Source organism: Ovis canadensis, chromosome 1 (genome assembly GCF_042477335.2).
Source record: "Ovis canadensis isolate MfBH-ARS-UI-01 breed Bighorn chromosome 1, ARS-UI_OviCan_v2, whole genome shotgun sequence".
NCBI classification, from domain to species: domain Eukaryota; kingdom Metazoa; phylum Chordata; class Mammalia; order Artiodactyla; family Bovidae; genus Ovis; species Ovis canadensis.
Genome location: NC_091245.1, coordinates 191,540,875 through 191,565,456, shown reverse-complemented (window position 1 = coordinate 191,565,456; position 24,582 = coordinate 191,540,875). Strand labels below are relative to the sequence as shown.

General features: G+C 36.9%; 1 protein-coding gene across 2 annotated transcripts in view; it reads left to right on the top strand.

Moving 5' to 3' along the window:
* The window catches only part of CCDC14 (coiled-coil domain containing 14), a 46,066-nt gene extending 24,525 nt beyond the window's left edge, over positions 1–21,541 (top strand). Inside the window, exons 10-14 of one of the 2 annotated variants that reach the window (XM_069555968.1) lie at positions 6,458–6,540; positions 15,175–15,393; positions 15,467–15,599; positions 19,842–20,759; positions 21,152–21,541. In XM_069555968.1, the coding sequence (XP_069412069.1) occupies positions 6,458–6,540; positions 15,175–15,393; positions 15,467–15,599; positions 19,842–20,759; positions 21,152–21,194 (1,396 nt within the window). In that variant the 3' untranslated portion in view covers positions 21,195–21,541. Of the gene's footprint in view, positions 1–6,457; positions 6,541–15,174; positions 15,394–15,466; positions 15,600–19,841; positions 21,010–21,151 lie in introns of those variants that run through there. The other variant, XR_011249574.1, reaches the window with a different exon arrangement.
* Positions 21,542–24,582: the final 3,041 nt, after the last annotated feature.

Here is a 24,582-nt window from a genome sequence, read left to right as displayed (position 1 = left end):
ATTATTTGTGCCCACTAGGATATATTTTTTCACAACTTTTTCACACCTGCTGTCACTTGGTTGGTAACAAATAGAGAGGTATTTATTAGGCTACTCTAGGCTATGCAGTCCATGGACTGTATCATCCATGGGGTCGCAAAGAGTCGGACACGACTGAGCGACTTTCACTTTCACTTTCAGGCTATGTGGTGCTTGTGCTTAGTTGCTTCAGTCATGTTCGACTCTGCAACCCCATGGACGGTAGCCTGCCAGGCTCCTCTGTTCACGGGATTTCCCAGGCGAGCATACTGGAGGAGTGAGTTGCATTTCCTTCTCCAGGGCATCTTCCTGACCCCAGGGATCAAATCTGGGTCTCCTACATTGCAGGGGAATTCTTTACTGCTGAGCCACCTGGGAAGCCCAGAACTTAGACTCTGTGTATTATTTATCTTGCTATTGTGACCGTAGGAAATATCGATAGTTGTTATTTATTTCTATTTCTTAGAACATTTTTCTTTGATTGATTGATTGATTTTTATCTTTTGGCTGCGCTGGGTGTTCGTTGCTTTGCGTGGACTTTCTCTAGTTGCAGCAAGCAGGGGCTACTCTTTGTTGTGGTGTGTGGACTTCTCATTGCGGTGGCTTCTCTTCAGGCAGAGCACAGGCTCTAGGTGCTCAGGCTTCAGTAGTTGCGGCCTGCAGGCTCAGCAGTTGTGGTGCACGGGCTTAGTTTCTCAGTGGCATGTGGAATCTTCCCAAACCAGGGATTGAACCTGTGTCCCCTGCACTGGCAGGCAAATTCTTATACACTGTGACACTGGGGAAGTTGCAGAACATTTTAAAATTGCTTTAGGAGCTAATTTATAAGCCACTTTATCTTTTTTAAATATAAATTTATTTCTTTTAATTGGAGGTTAATTACTTTACAGTATTGTATTGGTTTTGCCATACATCAACATGAATCCACCACAGGTATACACGTGTTCCCCATCCTGAACCCCCCTCCCACTTCCCTCCCTGTACCATCCCTCTGGTCATCCCAGTGCACCAGCCCCAAGCATCTAGTATCATGCATCGAACCTGGACTGGCGATTCGTTTCATGTATGGTATTATACATGTTTCAATGCCATTCTCCCAAATCATCCCACCCTCTCCCTCTCCTATAGAGCCCAAAAGACTGTTCTATACATCTGTGTATCTTTTGCTGTCTCACTCACATATAGGGTTATCGTTACCATCTTTCTAAATTCCATATATATGCATTCAGTTCAGTTCAGTTGCTCAGTCGTGTCCAACTCTTTGCGACCCCATGAATCGCAGCACGCCAGGCCTCCCTGTCCATCACCATCTCCCAGAGTTCACTCAGACTCACGTCCATCGAGTCTGTGATGCCATCCAGCCATCTCATCCTCGGTCGTCCCTTCTCCTCCTTCCCCCAATCCCTCCCAGCATCAGAGTCTTTTCCAGTTAGTCAACTCTTCGCATGAGTTGTCCGAAGTACTGGAGCTTCAGCTTTAGCATCATTCCTTCCAAAGAAATCCAGGGTTGACCTCCTTCAGAATGGACTGGTTGGATCTCCTTGCAGTCCAAGGGACCCCCAAAAGTCTTCTCCAACACCACAGTTCAGATGCATCAGTTCTTCGGTGCTCAGCCTTCTTCACAGTCCAACTCTCCCATCCGTACATGACCACTGGAAAAACCATAGCCTTGACTAGACGGACCTTAGTCGGCAAAGTAATGTCTCTGCTTTTGAATATACTATCTAGGTTGATCATGACTTTTCTTCCAAGGAGTAAGCGTCTTTTAATTTCATGGCTGCAGTCAACCATCTGCAGTGATTTTGGAGCCCCCCAAAATAAAGTCTGACACTGTCTCTACTGTTTCCCCATCTATTTCCCATGAAGTGATGGGACCAGATGTCATGATCTTTGTTTTCTGAATGTTGAGCTTTAAGCCAACTTTTTCACTCTCCTCTTTCACTTTCATCAAGAGGCTTTTTAGCTCCTCTTCACTTTCTGCCATAAGGGTGGTGTCATCTGCATATCTGAGGTGATTGATATTTCTCCCGGCAATCTTGATTCCAGCTTGTGTTTCTTCCAGCCCAGCATTTCTCATGATGTACTCTGCATAGAAGTTAAATAAGCAGGGTGACAATATGCAGCCTTGACATACTCCTTTTCCTATTTGGAACCAGTCTGTTGTTCCATGTCCAGTTTGAACTGTTGCTTCCTGACCTGCATACAGATTTCTCAAGAGGCAGGTTAGGTGGTCTGGTATTCCCATCTCTTTCAGAATTTTCCACAGTTTATTGTGATCCACACAGTCAAAGGCTTTGGTATAGTCAATAAAGCAGAAATAAATGATTTTCTGGAACTCTTCTTGCTTTTTCCATGATCTAGCAGATGTTGGCAATTTGATCTCTGGTTCCTCTGCCTTTTCTAAAACCAGCTTGAACATCAGGGAGTTCACGGTTCACGTATTGCTGAAGTCTGGCTTGGAGAATTTTGAGCATTACTTTACTAGCATGTGAGATGAGTGCAATTGTGCGGTAGTTTGAGCATTCTTTGGCATTACTGTATTGGTGTTTTTCTTTCTGGCTTACTTCACTCCGTATAATAGGCTCCGGTTTCATCCACCTCATTAGAACTGATTCAAATGTATTCTTTTTAATGGCTGAGTAATACTCCATTGTGTATATGTACCACAGCTTTCTTATCCATTCATCTGCTGATGGACATCTAGGTTGCTTCCATGTCCTGGCTATTATAAACAGTGCTTCAATGAACATTGGGGTACACGAGTCTCTTTCATTTCTGGTTTCCTCAGTGTGTATGCCCAGCAGTGGGATTGCTGAGTCATAAGGCAGTTCTATTTGTAGTTTTTTAAGGAATCTCCACACTGTTCTCCATAGTGGCTGTACTAGTTTGCATTCCCACCAACAGTGTAAGAGGGTTCCCTTTTCTCCACACCCTCTCCAGCATTTATTGCTTGTAGACTTTTGGATCGCAGCCATTCTGACTGGTGTGAAGTGGTACCTCATTGTGGTTTTGATTTGCATTTCTCTGATAATGAGTGATGTTGAGCATCTTTTCATGCGTTTGTTAGCCATCTGTATGTCTTCTTTGGAGAAATGTCTATTTAGTTCTTTGGCCCATTTTTTGATTGGGTTATTTTTCTGGAATTGAGCTGCAGGAGTTGCTTGTATATTTTTGAGATTAGTTGTTTGTCAGTTGCTTCATTTGCTATTATTTTCTCCCATTCCGAAGGCTGTCTTTTCACCTTGCTTATAGTTTCCTTTGTTGTGCAGAAGCTTTTAAGTTTAATTAGGTCCCATTTGTTTATTTTTGCTTTTATTTCCAGTATTCTGGGAGGTGGATCATAGAGGATCCTGCTGTGATGTATGTCGGAGAGTGTTTTGCCTATGTTCTCCTCTAGGAGTTTTATAGTTTCTGGTCTTACGTTTAGATCTTTAATCCATTTTGAGTTTATTTTTGTGTATGGTGTTAGAAAGTGTTCTAGTTTCATTCTTTTAGAAGTGGTTGACCAGTTTTCCCAGCACCACTTGTTAAAGAGGTTGTCTTTAATCCATTGTATATTCTTGCCTCCTTTGTCAAAGATAAGGTGTCCATAGGTGCGTGGATTTATCTCTGGGCTTTCTATTTTGTTCCACTGATCTATAGTTCTGTCTCTGTGCCAGTACCATACTGTCTTAATGACTGTGGTATAAGCCACTTTAGAAAATAAAACTTACTTTATTGGTCACTGCTTGTTTTTAATTTTTTAAAAAGGTATCAGTTTGATGTCTAACGTAATTCTTCAGACTTGACACCAACGTTTCTTGGCTGTGTCCTTAGAGGACAAAGATTATATATCATGCTACTGCCACCGTTTACCTGACCTTCCAAAAATGAAATTATTGAATGATGAAGAATTTGTCAGATACCCTTTTTTTTTTTTTTTAGCAGAATGAGATTTCCAGCAGAAGTAGGAATTTTTGTGTCTCTTTGTTAATCTTTATTTGGAAGGAATCATCCATAATCTGTTATAAATGAGAGTTGGAATGCATAGGCTCATTCAAAAGTGTTTTTCAGCATTTTCAATCAAAAACAGAGTTTTTTTTTTTTTTTTTTCTTGTTTGGACATTTTTAAACTTCCTCTTCCTTTTTAGCCAAAAAAACTGATCTTTCAGGACTTTCTTGGTGTTTATTGCCATCTTGTGGCATTAAAAAAAAAAGCTAGCTTCATTGTTTGTTTGGCATTTGGATCTGGGCAGTTTTTATGTGAGACTCCTGAAACAGTACTCAACTGTTAGTACTGTTCTTGGTCCCTACCCGTAAAATATCTGTAGTGACCCATTCATTGTGACCTTGTGGCCCATTCCAAAATTTCCTGGATGAAGGCTGTGGGGATTCCAGTTAAGCTAGTGAGTGCCTTAATATTTAAAGGGCAAGTTAGAACTCATGACCATTTCCTGAGTTAAGACTCAAATACAAGACCATTATGTACCCACGAAGAACAAAGAAATGGACTGGAACTGAAAGGCAGGAACTGGGCTGTGGTGTTGTCTTTGGCCTGATAATTTGACATGATAACATAATTCTTCCAGATGGAAGTTACTAGAAGAATAGATTGTTTATTTGTTATTTCATTTCAGTTTTTAGTTATAAAATGTAGTGGGAGAACCAGTGAGTTAAGATTTAGACCATCTGGAGACATGTATGGTATGAGTGGAACCCACAAACAAGATTCAGGATAGAAACATAAACTTGGGAGTTATTCACTGACCACATTTTTATTGAGCATCTACTACAGACCTGGTCCTGTGTAGGTACTGGAGACAGTAATGATTAAAAGCAAGTGGTTTGCTCTCAGCGTGTAAGTGTTGAATTCACTAAGAAGGTATAGAGTGTGAACATAACCAAGAGTGCATTGCTGGGGAATGACAGCTTCTTAAGCAGAGAACACAGAAGGAGAAGCCTGTGAAAGAAACCTGAGAAGGAGCAAGTAGAAACTCATACCAAATGAGATATTTCATTTCCTTATCCTGTCACCAACAAAAAGTGTTATTTCCTTCGAGAATGAAATAGCAACCTACCCCAGTATTCTTGCCTGGGAAATGCCACAGACAAGAAGCTTGGCAGGCTACTGTCCATGGGATCACAAAAGAGTCAGAGAGACACACACACATAAGTAAAGATCCTGCAACTAAGACCCCGTGCAGCCAAATATATATATATATATATTTTTTTAAGTGTTATTTCCTTTTATTTTTATGAATCCTGTGGTCATAAAATACCTCCTGTTTTAAATTTGTATTTCTTCATGCTAGTGTGGCTGAGAATTTTTCATATGCTTATCGGCCTCTTCTGTTTCTTTTGTGAATTGCCCATTCTTACTGTTGGTCATATTTTCTTTCCCTACTTACTGATTTGTAGGAGCTCTTCAATGTTACAGCCCCTTTGTCTGTTATATGTGTAGCAGATTTTCTTCCAGACTGCTAATTCTAGAACAAGTTTCTGTTTTGGTGTAGTTAAATCCTTTACTTTTTTCCTTGATGATTGCTGGATTTTGAGTATTGCTTAAGAATGCCTTTCCCACTTAAGATTATGTAGATTGTCACCTAAAACTTGTATAGTTAAGTTTTGTTTGTTTGTTGTTATATTTTATGTTTAGCTCTTTAATCCAGTCTGAATGAATATATACAAATGATATGAGGTAGGATCTATTGTTTTAGATTTCATAACAGTGATACTTTAGTGCTGAATACTTCCAGATAATAATTCTCAAAAGATATTAGAGTTTTTTTTTTAAGTGTTAACTTCTTAGAAGTAAACACTTGCAGTTCCTTTTGTATATTCCTATTTGTGAAACAGCTATATATTATGAAGTTCATTATGAGGTAGACTTGGTGCTTATTGGCATTCTCTTTACTTAAATAAAGCCATTAACCTTTAGATCTAATAAATTAGTAGCACCGTAAGTTTATGTTTCCCAGTTTTTACACTGCGTGACAAACCAAGCAGATAGTTGTCTGATAGCAGCTGGTCCTTGTAGGAATTCTGGTTCATAATTACGACAGATCTTTTAAAAGCAGATAATTACTACAGTAATGAAAATACTTCCTGAGAAGGAAAACAGAAGAAAATAGCAAGAGGAGATAGAAATGAAAGAAATAGAGAAACAAGGAAATCACTGAAGAGATAAGAGAACAAAAAAGGGAAGAGGAAAAATAAGTTAACCTTTTTCTATTGAAGAGCGGTTTTATGCCATCCTGGACAATGTTTTAAAAATTATCTCAGATCTTAGCAGCAGTGTGGTTTTGTTTATTTGGTTTTTGTTTTATGTTTGGGGACAAGATGAACTTCTGCTCTCCTAGAAGGTGCCACTGTTTAGTTCTCTATTTTAATAGGCTTTCAAATGTCGAATCTAAAATGAGCCTGGATTCTTGCATTCATGTTTCTTCATTGTTTCATTTAGGCAATTGAGAATTTTGAACCAGCAACTTAGAGAACGAGAAAAAACTCAAAAGGCATCTGGTTCTCTGGAATGCAACCTTGAATGTAGGTAAAAGAACTGTAAGAACTGATCGTGAATTCTTTATGGCTCTGGAAATGTTGATAAAGAATTGAATTTTCTCAATTACTTTGTCTTAAGTGGACTTTTTGTTAAAAAAGTAGGAATAATACTCATTAAAATTTAAAATAGTGTAGAAACACAAAAATAAAAGATTTGTGCTATCACTTCCCGATAATTCAATCCTATTTTTTTTTAAAGTCTGTATTTCCTTTCACATATCTCCTGTTCATTTATAATTGATTTATTTTATAAATACTTACTGAGTATCTACTATTAACAGATAAATCCTAGTAGAACTATATATGTATTTTTCTTTTGTAAAAATGAGATTACACAGTATATACTCCTGCAGCTTGCATTTATTCACTTATTATATAGTGGATATTTTTCTCTATCAAAATACATAAATATTATTTTTTCTTATTAAAACTAAGTATTATTCTGTTTATGTAGTTCTATTGTAATGTATTTAAAGTCTTCTGCTGATAGATATCTAGACACTTTCCCTGTTTTCCTAGTACAGATAATCCTGCAGCGAAAATCCTTGTACATGTCTTTGTGCCCATGTGTGACTGTTTTTGTAGATTATAGCCATAGAATTGCTGAGTCAGAGTATTACTGGTTCAGTTTTAACTGATGTTGCTAGATTGTCCTTATGGATCATAGAGCTTAAAGTAATAGAAAAGAAAAAAAAAACAGATAGTAACTAGAGGAAAAGATAGGAATTTCTTTTTGTATTCTTGGAAACTTTCCCTAAGCCCAACAAAAACTCACATGCTACAAAGGAAAGATTGATAAAGCATGTCCCAGAAATCTTTTTCATTTCATGCACAGCAGAATTATAAATACATTTTATTTTTATTATTATTTTTTAATACATTTTAAAAAAATCAACAAAATGGGGAGATTTTTGTAATACGTGATATGATAAAGATTGATGTTCCTAATATACAGAAATATCTCTTACAAAGGGAGAGAAAAATACAAACATTTAACAGAACGTACACTTCATAAACACGTTCAACTTCACCAGAGTAATTTTGGAAAAGATCACTCTGGTTCCATTGTGAATAAAAGGTGGGGATGGGTGGGAGAGAGGAGACTAGTGGTTGCTATTTTCAGCAGCTTCTCTTTTTATTCTCTACCATTTCCCTTCTTGTTGCCTTGAGAGCATGTATTTACTATTCATAATTACTTATTTACTATCAGCTCCATGAGAGCAGAAACCATTTCTCTGTTGTTCACTGCTGTATGCTGAGATTCTACTTCACTTGAGGCTGCAGTTATTAAATGACTGGTACCATATACTTTTATAGCCATTAAAAGGAATATGATAGATGTGTGTGCTGATACATAACAGTTTTATGAGGGGGGGAGGCAAGGTCAGAAACTGTGGGCATAGTATGATTCATTTCTGTTTAAATATATATGATATGCAAAAGTATTTTCCAGAAAGATATCAGAGTGAATAGTGCTTGCTTCTGATGGGGAAGTGGCGATGGGTGCAGAGGGAGACTTTTCACTGAGTATCTTTTGGTGTCATTGGTATTTTGTGGTTGAATTTTTTTTACTTTGTACATGTATTCAGTTCAGTTCAGTTGCTCAGTCGTGTCCGACTCTTTGCGACCCCATGAATCGCAGCACACCAGGCTTCCCTGTCCATCACCAACTCCCGGAGTTCACTCAGACTCACGTCCATCGGAGTCCGTGATGCCATCCAGCCATCTCATCCTCGGTTGTCCCCTTCTCCTCCTGCCCCCAATCCCTCCCAGCATCAGAGTCTTTTCCAATGAGTCAACTCTTCTCATGAGGTGTCCAAAGTACTGGAGCTTCAGCTTTAGCATCATTCCCTCCAAAGAAAGCCCAGGGCTGATCTTCAGAGTGGACTGGTTGGATCTCCTTGCAGTCCAAGGGACCCTCAAGAGTCTTCTCCAACACCACACTTCAAATGCATCAAGTCTTCGGCACTCAGCCTTCTTCACAGTCCAACTCTCCATCCATACATGACCACAGGAGAAACCATAGCCTTGACTAGGCAGACCTTAGTCGGCAAAGTAATGTCTCTGCTCTTGAATATACTATCTAGGTTGATCATAACTTTTCTTCCAAGGAGTAAGCATCTTTTAATTTCATGGCTGCAGTCAACCATCTGCAGTGATTTTGGAGCCCCCCAAAATAAAGTCTGACACTGTTTCTACTGTTTCCCCATCTATTTCCCATGAAGTGATGGGACCAGATGCCGTGATCTTCGTTTTCTGAATGTTGAGCTTTAAGCCAACTTTTTCACTCTCCTCTTTCACTTTCATCAAGAGGCTTTTTAGTTCCTCTTCACTTTCTGCCATAAGGGTGGTGTTATCTGCATATCTGAGGTTATTGATATTTCTCCCGGCAATCTTAATTTCAGCTTGTGTTTCTTCCGGTCCAGCGTTTCTCATGATGTACTCTGCATAGAAGTTAAACATGTATTAGTCTTTTGTTTTCTTTAGTTAAAAAAGGTTAAAACAAATTTAAAGCCTGAAATATCAATTGGAGAAGAAAGATACGACTTCTGCTGATCAGTTTCTAAAAAGTACATTTAGTATTCACATAGAACTAATGAAGCATATAATTGTTAAGCAAAATCAATAAAGTCCAAGCCTTTCTTTTAAAAACAGACCTTTTCCAAGTTTTTACTTTTTTCAATTTATTTTTTAATTGAAGGATAATTGCTTTACAGAGTTTTGTTGATTTCTGTCAAACCTCAACATGAATCAGCCATAGGTACACATACATCCTCTCCCTCCTGAACCTCCCTCCCATCTCCCCTCCCAACCTACCCCGCTAGGTTGATACAGAGCCCCTGTTTGAGTTTCCTGAGCCATACAGCAGATTTCTGTTGGCTGTTTATTTTGTATATGGTAATATGAATTTCCATGTTACTCTTTCTGTACATCTCATCCTCTCCTCCCCTCTTTCCACGTCCATAAGTCTATTCTCTGTTTTTCCATTGCTGCCCTGTATAAGTCCTTCAGTACCATTCTTCTAGATTCTGTATATATCCGTTAGAATACTGTATTTATCTTTCTCTTTGTGACTCACTTCACTCTGTATAATAGGTTCTAGGTTCATCCACTTCATCAGAACTGACTCAAATGTGTTCCTTTTTGTGGCTGAGTAAATTCCATTGTGTATATGTACCACAACTTCTTTATCCATTTATCTTTCGATGGGTATCTAGGTTGTTTCCATGTTCTAGCTGTTGTAAATAGTGCTGCAGTGAACATGTGTCGTTTTCAATTTTGGTTTCCTCAGGGTATATGCCTAAGAGTGGAATTGCTGGGTCATGTGGTTTTATTCCTAGTTTTTTAAGGAATCTCCATACTGTCTTCCATAGTGGCTGTATCAATTTACATTTCCACCAACAGTGCAAGAGTGTTCCCTTTTCTCCACACCCTCTCCAGTATTTATTGTTTGTAGATTTTTTGACAATGGCCATTCTGACTGGTGTGAGGTGATATCTCATTGTAGTTTTGATTTGCATTTCTCTAATAATGAATGATATCTTGCATCTTTTCATGTGTTTGTTAGCCATCTGTAAGTCTTCTTTGGAGGAATGTCTGTTTAGGTCCTTTTCCCACTTTTTGATTGGGTTTGTTTTTCTGGTACTCAGTTGTATGAGCTGCTTGTATATTTTGGAAATTAATCCTTTGTCAGTTATTTCATTTGCTATTATTTTCTCCCATTCTGAGGACTGTCTTTTCCCCTTGCTTATAGTTTCCTTTGCTGTGCAAAAGCTTTTAAGTTTAATCAGGTCACACTTGTTTACTTTTGTTTTTATTTCCATTACTCTACGAGGTGGGTCATAGAGGATCTTGCTTTGATTTATGTCATCATATGTTCTGCTTGTGTTTTCCTCTAAGAATTTTATAGTCTCTGGTCTTAATTTAGGTCTTTAATCCATTTTGAGTTTGTCTTTGTCTTTGTGTATAGTGTTAGGAAGTGTTCTAATTTCATTCTTTCACAAGTAGCTGTCCAGTTTTCCAAGCACCATTTATTGAAGAGGCTGTCTTTGCCCCATTGTATATTCTTGCCTCCTTTGTCAAAAATAAGGTACCCATAGGTGCATGGGTTTATTTCTGGGCTTTCTATCTTGTTCCATTGGTCTGTATGTCTGTTTTTGTGCCAGTATCATACTGTCTTGATGACTGTAGCTTTGTAGTTTAATTTTTAAGTCAGGAAAGTTGATTCCTCCAGCTCCACTCTTCTTTCTCAACACTGCTTTGGCCATTCGGGGTCTTTTGTGTTTCCATATGAATTGTGAAATTTTGTGTTCTAGTTTCATGAAAAATGCCATTGGTAATTTGTTGCTGCTGCTGCTCAGTTGCTTCAGTCATGTCCAACTCTGTGTGACCCCATAGACTGCAGCCCACCAGGCTCCCCAGTCCCTGGAATTTTCCAGGCAAGAGTACTGGAGTGAGTTGCCATTGCCTTCTCCAGGTAATTTGTTAGGGATCACATTGAATCTGTAGATTGCGTTTGGTAGTATAGTCATTTTCACAGTATTGATTCTTTCTACCCAGGAACATGGGTAACATATCCATCCGTTTATACCATCTTTGATTTATTTCATCAGTCTTATAATTTTCTGTGTACATTTCTTTTGTCTCCTTAGTTAAGTTTATTCCTAGATATTTAATTCTGTTGCAGTGGTGAATGAGATTGATTTCTTAATTTCTATTTCTGAATTTTCATTGTTAGTATATGGAAATCCAAGTGATTTCTGTGTATTGATTTTGTATCCTGCAACTTTGCTAAATCCACCAATTTAGCAAAGTAATTTTCTGATACTGTCTTTGGGGTTTTCTGTGTACAGTATCATGTCATCTGCAAACAGTGAGAGCTTTACTTCTTTTGCCATCTGGATTCCTTTAATTTCTTTTTCTTCCCTGATTGCTGTAGCTAGGACTTCCAGAACTATGTTGAATAATAGTGGTGAAAGTGGACACCCTTGTCTTGTTCCTGATCTTAGGGGGAATGCTTTCAGTTTTTCACCATGGAGAATAATGTTTGCTGTAGGCTTATTATATATGGCCTTTCCTATGTTGAGGTAGGTTCCTTCTATGCCCATTTTTGAAGAGTTTTAATTGTAAATGGGTGCTGAATTTTGTCAAATTTGTCAAAAGCAAAAATACATGCTTTTTCTGTGTCTATTGAGATTATCATACGGTTTTTATCTTTCAGTTGGTTAATATGGTGTATCACAAAAATTGATTTGCATATATTGAAGAATCCTTGCATTCCTGGAATAAACCCAACTCGATGATGGTGTATGAGCTTCTTGATGTGTTGCTGAATTTTGTTTGCTAAGATTTTGTTGAGGATTTTTGCATCTATGTTCATCAGTGATATTGGCCTGTAGTTTTCTTCTTTTGTGTTGTCTTTGTCTGGATTTAGTATCAGGGTGATGGTGGCATCAGCAAATAAATTTGAAAGTGTTCCTTCCTCTGCAGTTTTTTAAAAGAGTTTTAGAAGGATGGGCATTAGCTCTTCTCTGAATGTTTGATGGAATTCTCCTGTGAAGCCATCTGGTCCTGGGCTTTTGTTTTTGGGGAGATTTTTTATCACAGTTTCAATTTCACTGCTTGTATTTGGGTTGTTCATAATTTCTATCTTCCTGGTTCAGTCTAAGAAGATTGAACTTTTCTAAGAATCTGTCCATTTCTTCCAGGCTACCCATTTTACTGCTGTATAGTTGTTCATAATAGTCTCTTATAATCCTTTGTATTTCTGCATTGTTTGATGTAATCTCTCCTTTTTCATTTCTAATTTTGTTGATTTGATTCTTCTTTCTTTTTTTCTTGATGAGTCTGGCTAAAGATTTGTCGATTTTGTTTATCTTCTCAAAGAACCAGCTTTTAGTTTTATTAATCTCTACTATTGTTTCTTTCATTTCTTTTTCATTTATTTCTGCTCGGATCTTTACGATTTCTTTCCTTCTACTAATTTTGGAGGGTTTTTTTGTTCTTCTTTTCCAGTTGTTTTAGGTGTAAAGTTAGGTTGTCTATTTGATGTTTTTCCTGTTTCTTGAGGTAGGATTGTATTGCTGTAATCTTCCCTCTTAGGGCTGCTTTTGCTGCATCCCATAGGTTTTGAGTTGTTGTTTTCACTGTCATTTGTTTCTAGAAATTTTTTGATTTCCCTTTTGCTTTCTTCAGTAACCTGTTGATTGTTTAAAAGCGTGTTCTTTAATCTCCATGTGTTTGTGTTTCTTATAGTTTTTTTTTTCTTGTAATTGATATCTACTCTTATAGCATTGTGGTCAGAGAAGATGCTTGATACAATTTCAATTTTCTTAAACATACTGAGGTTTGATTTGTGACCCAAGATGTGGTCTACCCTGGAGAATGTTCCATGTGCACTTGAGAAGAAGGTGTATTCTTCTGCACTTGGATGGAATGTCCTGAAGATATCAATGAGATCCATCTCATCTAATGTATCATTTAAGACTTGTGTTTCCTTATTAATTTTCTGTTTTGATGATCAGTCCATTGGTGTGAGTGGGGTGTTAAAGTCTCCTACTGTTATTGTGTTATTGTTAATTTCTCCTTTTATGTCTGTTAGTGTTTGTCTTATGTATTGAGGTGCTCCTATGTTGGGTGCATAGTTATTTACAATTGTTGTGTCTTCCTCTTGGATTGATCCCTTGATCATTATGTAATCTTGTATCATGTAATCATTATCTCTTGTAATCTTCTTTATTTTAAGGTCTATTTTGTCTGATATGAGGATTGCTACTCCAGCTTTCTTTTGCTTCCCGTTTGGATGGAATATATTTTTCCCTCCTCTTACTTTCAGTCTATATGTGTCTTTAGGTCTGAAGTGGGTTTCTTGAAGTGGGTTTCTGTGTGGGTCTTGTTTTTGTATCCATTCAGCCAGTTTATGTCTTTTGGTTGGAGCATTTAATCCATTTACATTTAAAGTAGTTATTGATATATATATTCCTATTGCCATTCTCTTAATTATTTGGGGTTGATTTTGTAGATCTTTTTCTTCTCTTGTATTTCTTGACTATATAAGTCAGTTTAACATTTGTTGTAAAGCTGGTTTGGTGGTACTGAATTCTTACTTTTGCATGTCTGAAAAGCTTTTTATTTCTCCATCAATTTCGAATGAGATCCTTGCCAGGGACAGTAAATTGGTTGTAGATTTTCCCCCTTTCAGTGCTTAAACTATATCCTGCCATTCCCTTTTGACCTGCAGAGTTTCTGCTGAAAGATCAGCTGTTAATTAGCATATGGGGTTTCCTTTGTATGTTACTTGTTGCTTCTCCTTTGCTGCTTTTAATATTCTTTCTTTGTGTTTAGTCTTTGTTAGTTTGATTAGTATGTGTCTTGATGTGTTTCTCCTTGGGTTTATCCTGTATGGGACCCTTTGTGCCTCTTGGACCTAGTTGACTATTTCCTTTACCTTGTTGGGGAAATTTTCAATTATAATCTCTTCAAAAATTTTCTCATACACTTTCTTTTTCTCTTCTTCTGGGACCCCTGTAATTTGAATGTTGGTGTGTTTGATATTGTCCCAGAGGTCTCTGAGACTGTCCTCAGTTCTTTTCATTCTTTTTGCTCTATCTGCTCTTCAGAAATTATTTCCACCGTTTTATCTTCCAGCTCACTGATTCATTCTTCTGCTTCAGATATTCTGCTGTTGATTCCTTCTGGAGTATTTTTAATTTCAGTAATTGTCTTGTTTCTGTATGTTTATTCTTTAGTTCTTCTAGGTCTTTGTTAATTGATTCTTGCATTTTCTCCATTTTGTTTTCAAGGTTTTTTTTTTTTATCATCTTTACTATCATTATTCTGAATTCTTTTTCAGGTAGTTTGCCTATTTCCTCTTCATTTATTTGGACTTCTGTGTTTCTAGTTTGTTCCTTCATTTATGTAGTATTTCTCTGCCTGTTCTTTTTTTTTTTTTTTTAACTTATTGTGTTTGAGGTCTTCTTTTCTCAGGCTTTAAGGTTGAATTCTTTCTTCCTTTTGGTTTCTGCCCTCCTAAAGTTGGTCCAGTGGTTTGTGTAAGCTTCAAATAGGGTGAGATTTATGCTGAGTTTTTGTTCGTTTGTTTATTTGTTTGATTTTCCTCTCATGGGCAAGGGTGAGTGAGGTGGTAATCCTGTTTGCTGATGATTGGGTTTGTATTTTTTTGTTTGTTTGTTGTTTAGAGGTGTCCTGCGCAGGGTGCTACTGGTGGTTGGATGATGCCGGGTCTTGTATTCAAGTGGTTTCCTTTGTGTGAGTTCTCACTATTTGATACCCCTTAGGGTTAGTTCTCTGGTAGTTTACGGTCTTGGAGTCAGTGCTCCCACTCCAAAGGCTCAGGGCCTGATCTCGTTGGTCACCATCAATCTGCCTCCTCCCCCACGGGATGCACCTCCAGCCACAGAGACTTTGGATTGGGGAGCGAGAGCAGCCCTGTGGCAAAGAACTGCTCCTGGGTGACGAAGCAGAGCTGCACTCGGTAGTTCAGTTTAAATTTTGAGTTGCATCTTCCAGCAGAAGCTTCCTCACCCGGCAGGACACCTTGCCCCCAGGTTTGTACTTTTTAATTGAGGTAATAATTATGTGATCTATTTTGTCTTACAGTGTTTTCTCTTCAATCATTGAACAAGTCACTGCAAAATCAATTACAGGAGTCATTAAAGAGCCAGGAATTATTGCAGAGTAAAAATGAAGAGCTCTTAAAAGTGATAGAAAATCAGAAAGATGAAAACAAAAAAATTGCTGGTATATTTAGAGAGAAAGATCAAACTTTACTTGAAAATAAACAGCAATTTGACATTGAGACAACAAGAATGAAAATTGGTATGTGTTTGAACTGTAGTCACAGTCACTTTTTAAAAAGTAATACTGAAACTGAAACTTTTTGTTGTTTTAGAATTGGAGGAAGCCTTAGTCAATGTGAAAAGCTCCCAGTTTAAGTTAGAAGCTGCTGAAAAGGAAAATCAGATATTGGGAATAACATTACGCCAGCGTGATGCCGAGGTGACTCGACTGAGAGAATTAACCAGGTGATGTTGACATTATTTGAATAACTTATGCCTTTTGTTAGATGTATTTATAAACTTCAAAATAATTTCAGACCTGCCTTCTTAAACCTTATCCTTTTCTCAGTGTTTTTGCTAATTTCTAAGGATATTTTTCTTCTGTTCCAGTTAAATTTCAAACGTGGCTAAATTCTTTTTTAAAGCATGTAATTCCAGGCAAAGGACTCTGATGAAGAGCTGAAGACTTGTTTAGCAAGTGGTTAAGAACTCTCTGAAGCCAGAGACACCTGAGTGGAATTCCAGCTCTATCATTTATTAGCTGTGTGACTTTGAGCAAGATAGTTAACCTTTCTAAACCTTAGTTGTAAAGTGGGGGCATGATTAGGGTTGATAAGAGGGCTAAGAAATCATTCATGAAAAGCATTTAGCACAGTAAGCCCTCATTCATCGGATCTTGGGTAAGTTATTTAGCCTGTTTGAACATTATTCACTGCATTAGTAAAATGAGGGATTTGACAATAATTTCTAAGATTCCTTTCTTCCTTAACATGTGTTAAATAAATAAAACCACCTCACTCAACTTTTATATGATATTCTTTTATAAAGTTCAGTTTTCTCTTGAGGTGGTTGACAAAAATTGGATTTTCAACTGATTTTTTAAATCCTAGAGAAGTCAGTTATTTTAGGCCTAAATTATATATCATCAGATCTGACCATGCTTTTGATTGATCCTGGAAAGTCATAGTTCTAAATATAAAGCAATCCTGAATATAAAACAATCTTCTTTGTATTTCAAATGAAAAGATCCATTTTGCATTATACACTTTTTTCCCCACTTTGAGTTATAAACTTCTGGAGAATAAATGATACATAGATACATGGTGGTGGTTTAGTCACTAAGCTGTATCTGACTCTTGCAGTCTTGGCAGGACTGTAGCCTGCCAGGCTCCTCTATTTTCCCAGGCAAGAATACTGGAATGGGTAGCTATTTCCTTTTCCAGGGGATCTATCTGACCCAGAGATCAAACCTACGTCTCCTGCATTACAGATGGATTCTTTTACTGCTGAGCTACCGGGGAAGCCTATACGTATATATATATATATATATATATATATATATATATATATATATATAAAGAATATTTATTAGTTTTGTAAGCACATTTGAAATGACTTTATATAAGCTATGTTAATATAGAAATATTGCTTCTCCCCACATTCATCTTTTACAGAATAATTTCACTCAAACTTTTATTGAACAGTGAGAAAAACAAAATGTACTTCTTGTATCCATGTAGTGTTAATTAGGCTCTGGTCACAGTTTCTGGAATATTGGGTTATACCACTCTTTTTCCAAGTTAATTATGAGGATGCCCCTTCTTATGAAAGTCTTTATAAGGTCTCTAAAGAAAAGCATCTTCTCTTTTCTGAGGAGTAATTCAGGGTAAAAACTTTGTTATCTATAAGTATTTATGGTAAAAGAAGTTAATCACAAAAAACCACATATTTTATGATTTTATTTCTAAGAAATGTCCAGAAAAATGCTAGGATTTACTCAGATCAAGTTGCCCTTTAAATTTAAGAGCAAAACAGACAAAAAATACTCTTTGAGCTTGGTTGTAAAAATTCACCCACATTGGTGACTTGGGCAATTCAGTTAATTAGGAATATTCCCAGTACTATAGCTGGGCTACTGTGACAATTTACATTTTACTTCTGACATTAGAGCATAAGTCAACAACACTTGACAATACAGATAAATCTTCATGTTCGCCTACCCCATCTTTTTTTCCTATAGCCATGTAACCTCAGTCAGATATGTATGTGTCTGTGTGTGTATGTGTGTGCATTTTTTTTTGCATGTGTTAAATAGTCTCAGAGATTTGACAAAAAAATGCCTTTCTCATACTACTGGGGAGTGATAATGGAGCTAGAAGTTTCACATACAAGTGCTAAACAAATTTCCTAAACCATTTCTTCTCCAACTTTCAATAGTTTTGAAATACATCTTTATTACGTTTTTTAGATTTTACTAGAATGCAGGTTATAGTACCATTAAAATGTGAGGAAGATTAATATATTTTTCAGTAAAAAAGTAGTAAATATTCTTCTGATAGTTTCTAAGAGCACTCATACAAGTGCTGATATTTATTTAAATTAGTATAGTTTTATAAATAGCCAAGAAAGGACTTTACATTTTTATTATGAAAACGCACCAGTTTTCCAAGCATTAAAAACCGTTGTGTTTAGCTGAGTCTCATGTAATAGAAACACAGATATATCTACTTTGTAGCTATTTAGGTGCTTGTATTGCTTCCTTTAAAATTTTGGCATAGTTTTATCTCTTTATTTACAGAGATTTTTCTTTTAATTTCAAAGACAGTTGTAAGTCACATTTGTTTACACATGAGAAACTTAATGATTGCATTTAATTTCCAGAGATTAAACTCTTTATTACATGTCCCTTTTTGTATTGTGAATTTTGTACAGAGCAAAGATAGTATTTTTATTTAAGTCTGAAAAGGAACTTCAACATAAGGATTTCTTTTCCAAAAATAAATGAAAATAAAAGTGTCAGTATGCTGTCTGGTTGAATTAACTAGTGGTCATTGCTCATTACAGCACTTCTTTAAAGATGGTTTCTATGGCATACTTTTTATCTTTTAATAGTAGCTCGTTAGCTTCTTGAAAGAGGTATGAAAAAAAGTGGCTGGAGCCATTGCCATTTGAAGGGCAATCAGAACTCAAGACATAGCATATTTAAGATGACAGTGTATGCCAGGTTGGGAAAGAACTTTTTTTCCTTTTGTAGGAAAAGAATCACTTATTCTATATCCAAAGATATTAATATAATCACTGCTAACTGTTTCATACAGAGATTTCCTTCTAGTATTTTATTTGGGCGTGTATAACTGTTTTTACAAAAATAGTATTGTTACTGTGTTGCTTATGGCTACTCTTTTAAATTTAACCTTGTATCATGAACATTTTCCTATCAATAACTATTCTTTACAAATGACTATAAAAAATGGCTATGATGTAGTAAGAATGTAATATACCTGAACCAGTCCACAGTATTTGAAGATAAAGATATTAAGTTCGTCAATTTTCTGTTATAAATTATATCTTTGTAAATATATCTTTGGGTGCAGCCTATTGGTGAATATCAGTAGGTTAAATTCCTAGAAGTGCAACTTGGTGGGTCCAAAGGTGTAGAATATAAAAGTCTTTTAAGATTTCTGATATAATGCTATTTTGCTAGGAGAGTGTACACTCCCACTTTGCCTCTCCAAGCCTTTTTAACAATGGATATTCTTATTTTCCTATGTTAGCTTGATAGGCCAAAAAAATCCTATTTTAAAAATTTTAATTTATCTGATAAAAGTCAAACTTTAAAACATACTTATTGACACATTATAATCTTTTTTTAAAAATTGCCTATTAATGTTCTTTGTATCTTTAAATTCGTATGTTTCTTTTTCTTATCTATATATAAGAATATATATGATTCCATTCAAATAGACTAAAGTCTTGGTATAAAATGGTTTTAACAGGACTACTAATAAAAGCTGTCACCAGATGGAAACAGTGCTAAGCACTTTACCCTTCTGTTTTATTATTTTATCTTATTTAATGTTCATTCTAAATGTGAAGTAGTTATCTTCATTTTTGCAGTTGAGGAACTTGAGATTCAGAAAGGTTAAACAGCTTGCTCAAGATCACAGCTAGCAATAGTGCTAGGATATGAACCAATTTCTGTCTGACTTCAAACCCTGTGTGATTTTCCTTATATCACACTTTCCCTGGAATCTAGCTGTCAGTTATACCTAATTATACGAGATAATTAAATTATGTCTAACTATCCTTTTTTTCGCCAGTATTGTTCCAATATCCTTTCCATATATGTTTTGAATGTAGAGTAATAGTTACTAACACAATCCACTAACAAATGGGTAGTATATTTACCATTTTGCAGTGTTGCTCAAGAATAAAGCATCTCTACCTTAAGAGAAAATTTTTTCTGAGCCTCCATTTTTAGATATAATAGTATTAGATTTGATGCAGACTAAGATCTTTTATCAATTGTTACTTTAATTTACTCTTTCCAGAACATATTATGTGATTTTGTGCTTTTAGTTGCTTTTTTCCATATTAAGAACCAGGTGCTTGCCTCAGATACTTTCTTTTAAAGATAAGAGGAATATGTAAGTAAATGAAACAAATGGGTAAAAAGAAATAATTAGTATACTAAATTCTTCTTAACAGAACTTTACAGAGCAGTATGGCAAAGCTTCTCTCAGATCTTAGTATGGACACTGCTCGCTGCAAGCCTGGGAATAATCTTACCAAATCACTTCTGAACATTTATGAAAAGCAACATCAACATGACCCGATCCCTGCTCACACTTCCATAATGAGCTACCTAAGTAAGTTAGAGCCAGATCACACTCTTATTACACATCCAGAGCCTCTTTCTACAGTTGCCAATGAGGAAAACATGGTGCCAGATAGACCTTATGAAAATGTCCTGCCCTCCAAAGGCCCTCAGCACAGTAATACTAGGAGTATGGAGGAGGTATCAGCCCCTGGAATTGTTCCTGCCCTTTCAAAACAGGATTCTGATGAGGCAAGTGAAATTACGACCTTAGTAGAAGATGAGCATAATTTGGATAAAACAATTTACATTCCATTTGCTAGAAGCACTCCTAAAAAGAAATCGCCACTGTCTAAGAGATTATCCCCCCAGGCCCAGATCAGTGTAGCTCCACCGCAACCGGTCAGTGGACTTGTTGCTGAAAAAGAAAATACACTGTGTGCACCTGGAGTTTGTTCCTCTTGCAAAAAGGAAGAAGCACCTGAGAAACTTTCCAGAACAGCTGATAGGGAGGACAAACAGCTTCTCAAGAAAATAAAGGAAGCCATTTGCAAGATCCCTCCTGCCACTGAGGAGGAGTTGGCAGCCTGTCACAGCCCCTCCGCTTGTCAGAACAGCAATGTTCAGGTGAAAAGCAGTGCAGTCTCTGATGGTAGCTTTTTAAATTCTGACTTACCTTCTGACTGGAGCATCTCTTCTTTTTCCACGTTCACGTCTCGTGATGAGCAAGACTTCCGAAATGGCCTTGCAGCACTGGACGCCAACATTGCCAGACTCCAGAAGTCCTTAAGGACTGGTCTTCTGCAGAAGTAAGCTCAGAAGGAAGGAAAAGTTGTTTTTAAGAATAGAACTTGGCTACATTGAATGTATATTTTAAATTTCTTTAGAGAAAAGTTTTATATTATGTGTGAAATAAATTGTATGAATAATACATTTATCATTGGAATATATTGACACTAGAGCTTATAAAAAGTCATCTTAAGAAACTGACATTTGTTAAGAGAAGAAAGTTGTGTGTTACTAGAAAAATACTGTATTATAAATAAAATTTAGTGTTTATTTATTAGAGTTTATTCTTACTCTGCTGGGCTAAGAATGCAGGTTGGAAGGAATTTCTGGTTGTTCTAAAGGATAATAGGAAGGGAGTCTCTGGGTACAATTTACTATATTAAAACTAGAGGGTTTTTTTTTTCTCTTTCAGGATTCCTGTTTGTTTTTTAATGGCATTATGTTTTAATGTGTGATGTTCTGTGCTACAGGCTGGTGTTGTTGGTGAGACATATAAACATTTATTTTAACAGAAAAAGTGCCAGTATCTCCATTAAAATAAAAAAAACAAATGTTGATTGGTCTTAAAAAATACAGATAACATCCTAAGTTAGCATATGGTCTCTTAACACTTTAGCACTTTTACTTATTTTTGTCACAGATACACTGGAGATCATTAAAAAGTAAAGTCAGACTAATTTTAAAAAATGCTAAGATAGGTTTTGGTTTTGTAAATTTGTTTTTTTAAATAAATAAGTGTTTATTTGTTTTTTGTCATTATATTTGAACATGATGGATTTTATAAATCTTGTACTGATTGTAATTCTGCTTTTCTGGGCCAATTTTTTTTCCCCCAGCACTTCAGCTGAGAGCATTTTCTGTTCTGTAAATAATATGGGTTAGGTTGGTCTCTGCTTCTCTAAACTAGCACTTCCTAACTATTTGGTGTTATCTCCTTCCATGTAAATGGCACATTTTAACTCTTAGAAAGCTGCATAGTGTGCTATGACTGATACTTCATACAAGTCACCTGCCTGGTGTCATTTTATTTGCTGCTTGGGCAGGCTTTAGCATTAGAGTGTTCTGCCAGTCCCAGAACCACCTCCTGCTGTTTTTAAGTGTTGGGGCTGCAACTTCTAGAGACCCAGATAGAATCTCTTTAACATGTTCAGATTTTATAGAAAGAGATTTCTTAGGCCTAAATATTAAATGAATTTTAAGCTGTTTACACAGAATTGTCTATTGTTTATAATTTAGTATTCATAAATTAATTCCTTAGTTTATGTGGAGGTAGTAGTTCACAAGCCTTGAACACACAAGTTGAGAAGTACAGTTCAGAAATGCAAAATAGTAAAGCAAGGAAGGAAGTTTGTCATATGTCTATGCCTAAATATTCAGTTGTTATTCATATGCATATGCAGAAGTAAATTCTTAAAATTATCATGGGATTTTCAAGAAGATTGTCCTCTTTTACCCTTAATATAAGATGGTATCTTTACATGCAAGGAAAACTTTTAAATATTTACAGGTCCAGTTATCTAGGATTAATAATTTGATTGAATAGCAAATGAGACTGGAACATCCCCAAGGGACCTTTACCAGGAGCTTACTGTTTATTTGGTAAAAGACACATACATGTCACAAAAACATGAAAGAATTTGGTTAAACTTTAAGATGGAATATGATCCTAGCAAAATTGAGGGAATAGACAATGACTTTCATAGAAATTTAAAGTAGAAAAAAGCCCCAGTATGGTAGCAAGCAAGCATGAGCTATGCTCAGTCATGTCTAACTCTTTGCAACCCCATGGACTATAGCCTGCCAGGCTCCTCTGTGCATGGGATTTTCCCAGAAAGAATACAGGAGTAGGTTGCCATCTCTTCCTCCAAGGAATCTTCCTGACACAGGTATCAAACCCACATCTCCTGCATTGTAGGTGGATTCTACCACTGAGCCAATCAGTTCAGTTCAGTCACTCAGTCGTGTCCGACTCTTTGTGACCCCATGAACTGCAGCACGCCAGGCCTCCCTGTCCATCACCAACTCCTGGAGCTTACCCAAACTCATGTCCATTGAGTTGGTGATACCATCCAACCATTTCATCCTCTGTTGTCCCCTTCTCCTCCTGCCCCCAATCCCACCCAGCATCAGGGTCTTTCCCAATGAGTCAGTTCTTCACATCAGGAGTCTAAATATTGGAGTTTCGCTTCAACATCAGTCCTTCCAATGAACACCCAGGACTGATCTTTAGGATGGACTGGTTGGATCTCCTTGTAGTCCAAGGGACTCAAGAGTCTTCTCCAACACCACAGTTCAAAAGCATCAGTTCTTTGGCACTCAGCTTTCTTTATAGTCCAACTCACATCCATACATGACCACTGGAAAAACCATAGCCTTGACTAAACGGACCTTTTTTGACAAAGTAATATCTCTGCTTTTTAATATGCTGTCTCAGTTGGTCGTAACTTGCCTTCCAAGGAGTAAGCGTCTTTAATTTCATGGCTGCAGTCACCATCTGCAGTGATTTTGTAGCCCCCTAAAATAAAGTCAGTGTTTCCACAGTGTTTCCACTGTTTCCCCATCTATTTGCCAAGAAGTGATGGGACCGGATGCCATGATCTTCGTTTTCTGAAATGATGAGTATTAAGCCAACTTTTTCACAGTCCACTTTCACTTTCATCAAGAGGCTCTTTACTTCTTCACTTTCTGCCATAAGGATAGTGTCATCTGCATATCTGAGGTTATTGATATTTCTCCCAGCAATCTTGATTCCAGCTTGTGCTTCTTCCAGCCCAGCATTTCCCATGATGTACTCTGCATAGAAGTTAAATAAGCAGGGTGACAATATACAGCCTTGAGGGACTCCTTTTCCTATTTGGAACCAGTCTGTTGTTCCATGTCCAGGTCTAACTTGCTTCCTGACCTGCATACAGGTTTCTCAAGAGGCAGGTCAGGTGGTCTGGTATTCCCATCTCTTTCAGAATCTTCCACAGTTTATTATGATCCACACAGTCAAAGGCTTTGCCATAGTCAATAAAGCAGAAATAGATGTTTTTCTGGAACTCTTGCTTTTTCCATGATCTAGCAGATGTTGACAAATTGATTTCTGGTTCCTCTGCCTTTTCTAAAACCAGCTTGAACATCTGCAAGTTCACGGTTCATGTATTGCTGAAGCCTGGCTTGGGGAATTTTGAGCATTGCTTTACTAGTGTGTGAGATGAGTGCAATTGTGCAGTAGTTTGAGCATTCTTTGGCATTGCCTTTTTTTGGGATTGGAATGAAAACTGCCCTTTTCCAGTCCTGTGGCCACTGCTGAGTTTTCTAAATTTGCTGGCATATTGAGTGCATCACTTTCACAGGATCATCTTTGAGGACTTTAAATAGCTCAACTGGAATTCCATCACCTCCACTAGCTTTGTTCATAGTGATGCTTCCTAAGGCCCACTTGACTTCACATTCCAGGATGTCTGGCTCTAAGTGAGTGATCACACCATCGTGATTGTCTGGATTGTGAAGATCTTTTTTGTATAGTTCTGCGTGTTCTTGCCACCTCTTCTGCTTCTGTTAGGTCCATACCATTTCTGTCCCTTATCAAGCCCATCTTTGCATGAAATGTTCCCTTGGTATCTCTAATTTTCTTGAAGAGATCTCTAGTCTTTCCCATTCTGTTGTCTTGCTCTATTTCTTTGCACTGATTACTGAGGAACACCTTCTTATCTCTCCTTGCTATTCTTTGGAACTGTGCATTCAAATGGGTATCTCTTTCCTTTTCTCCCTCACTTTTCACTTCTCTTCTTTCACAACTACTTGTAAGGCCTTCTCAGACAGCCATTTTGCTTTTGTGCATTTCTTTTTCTTGGGGAT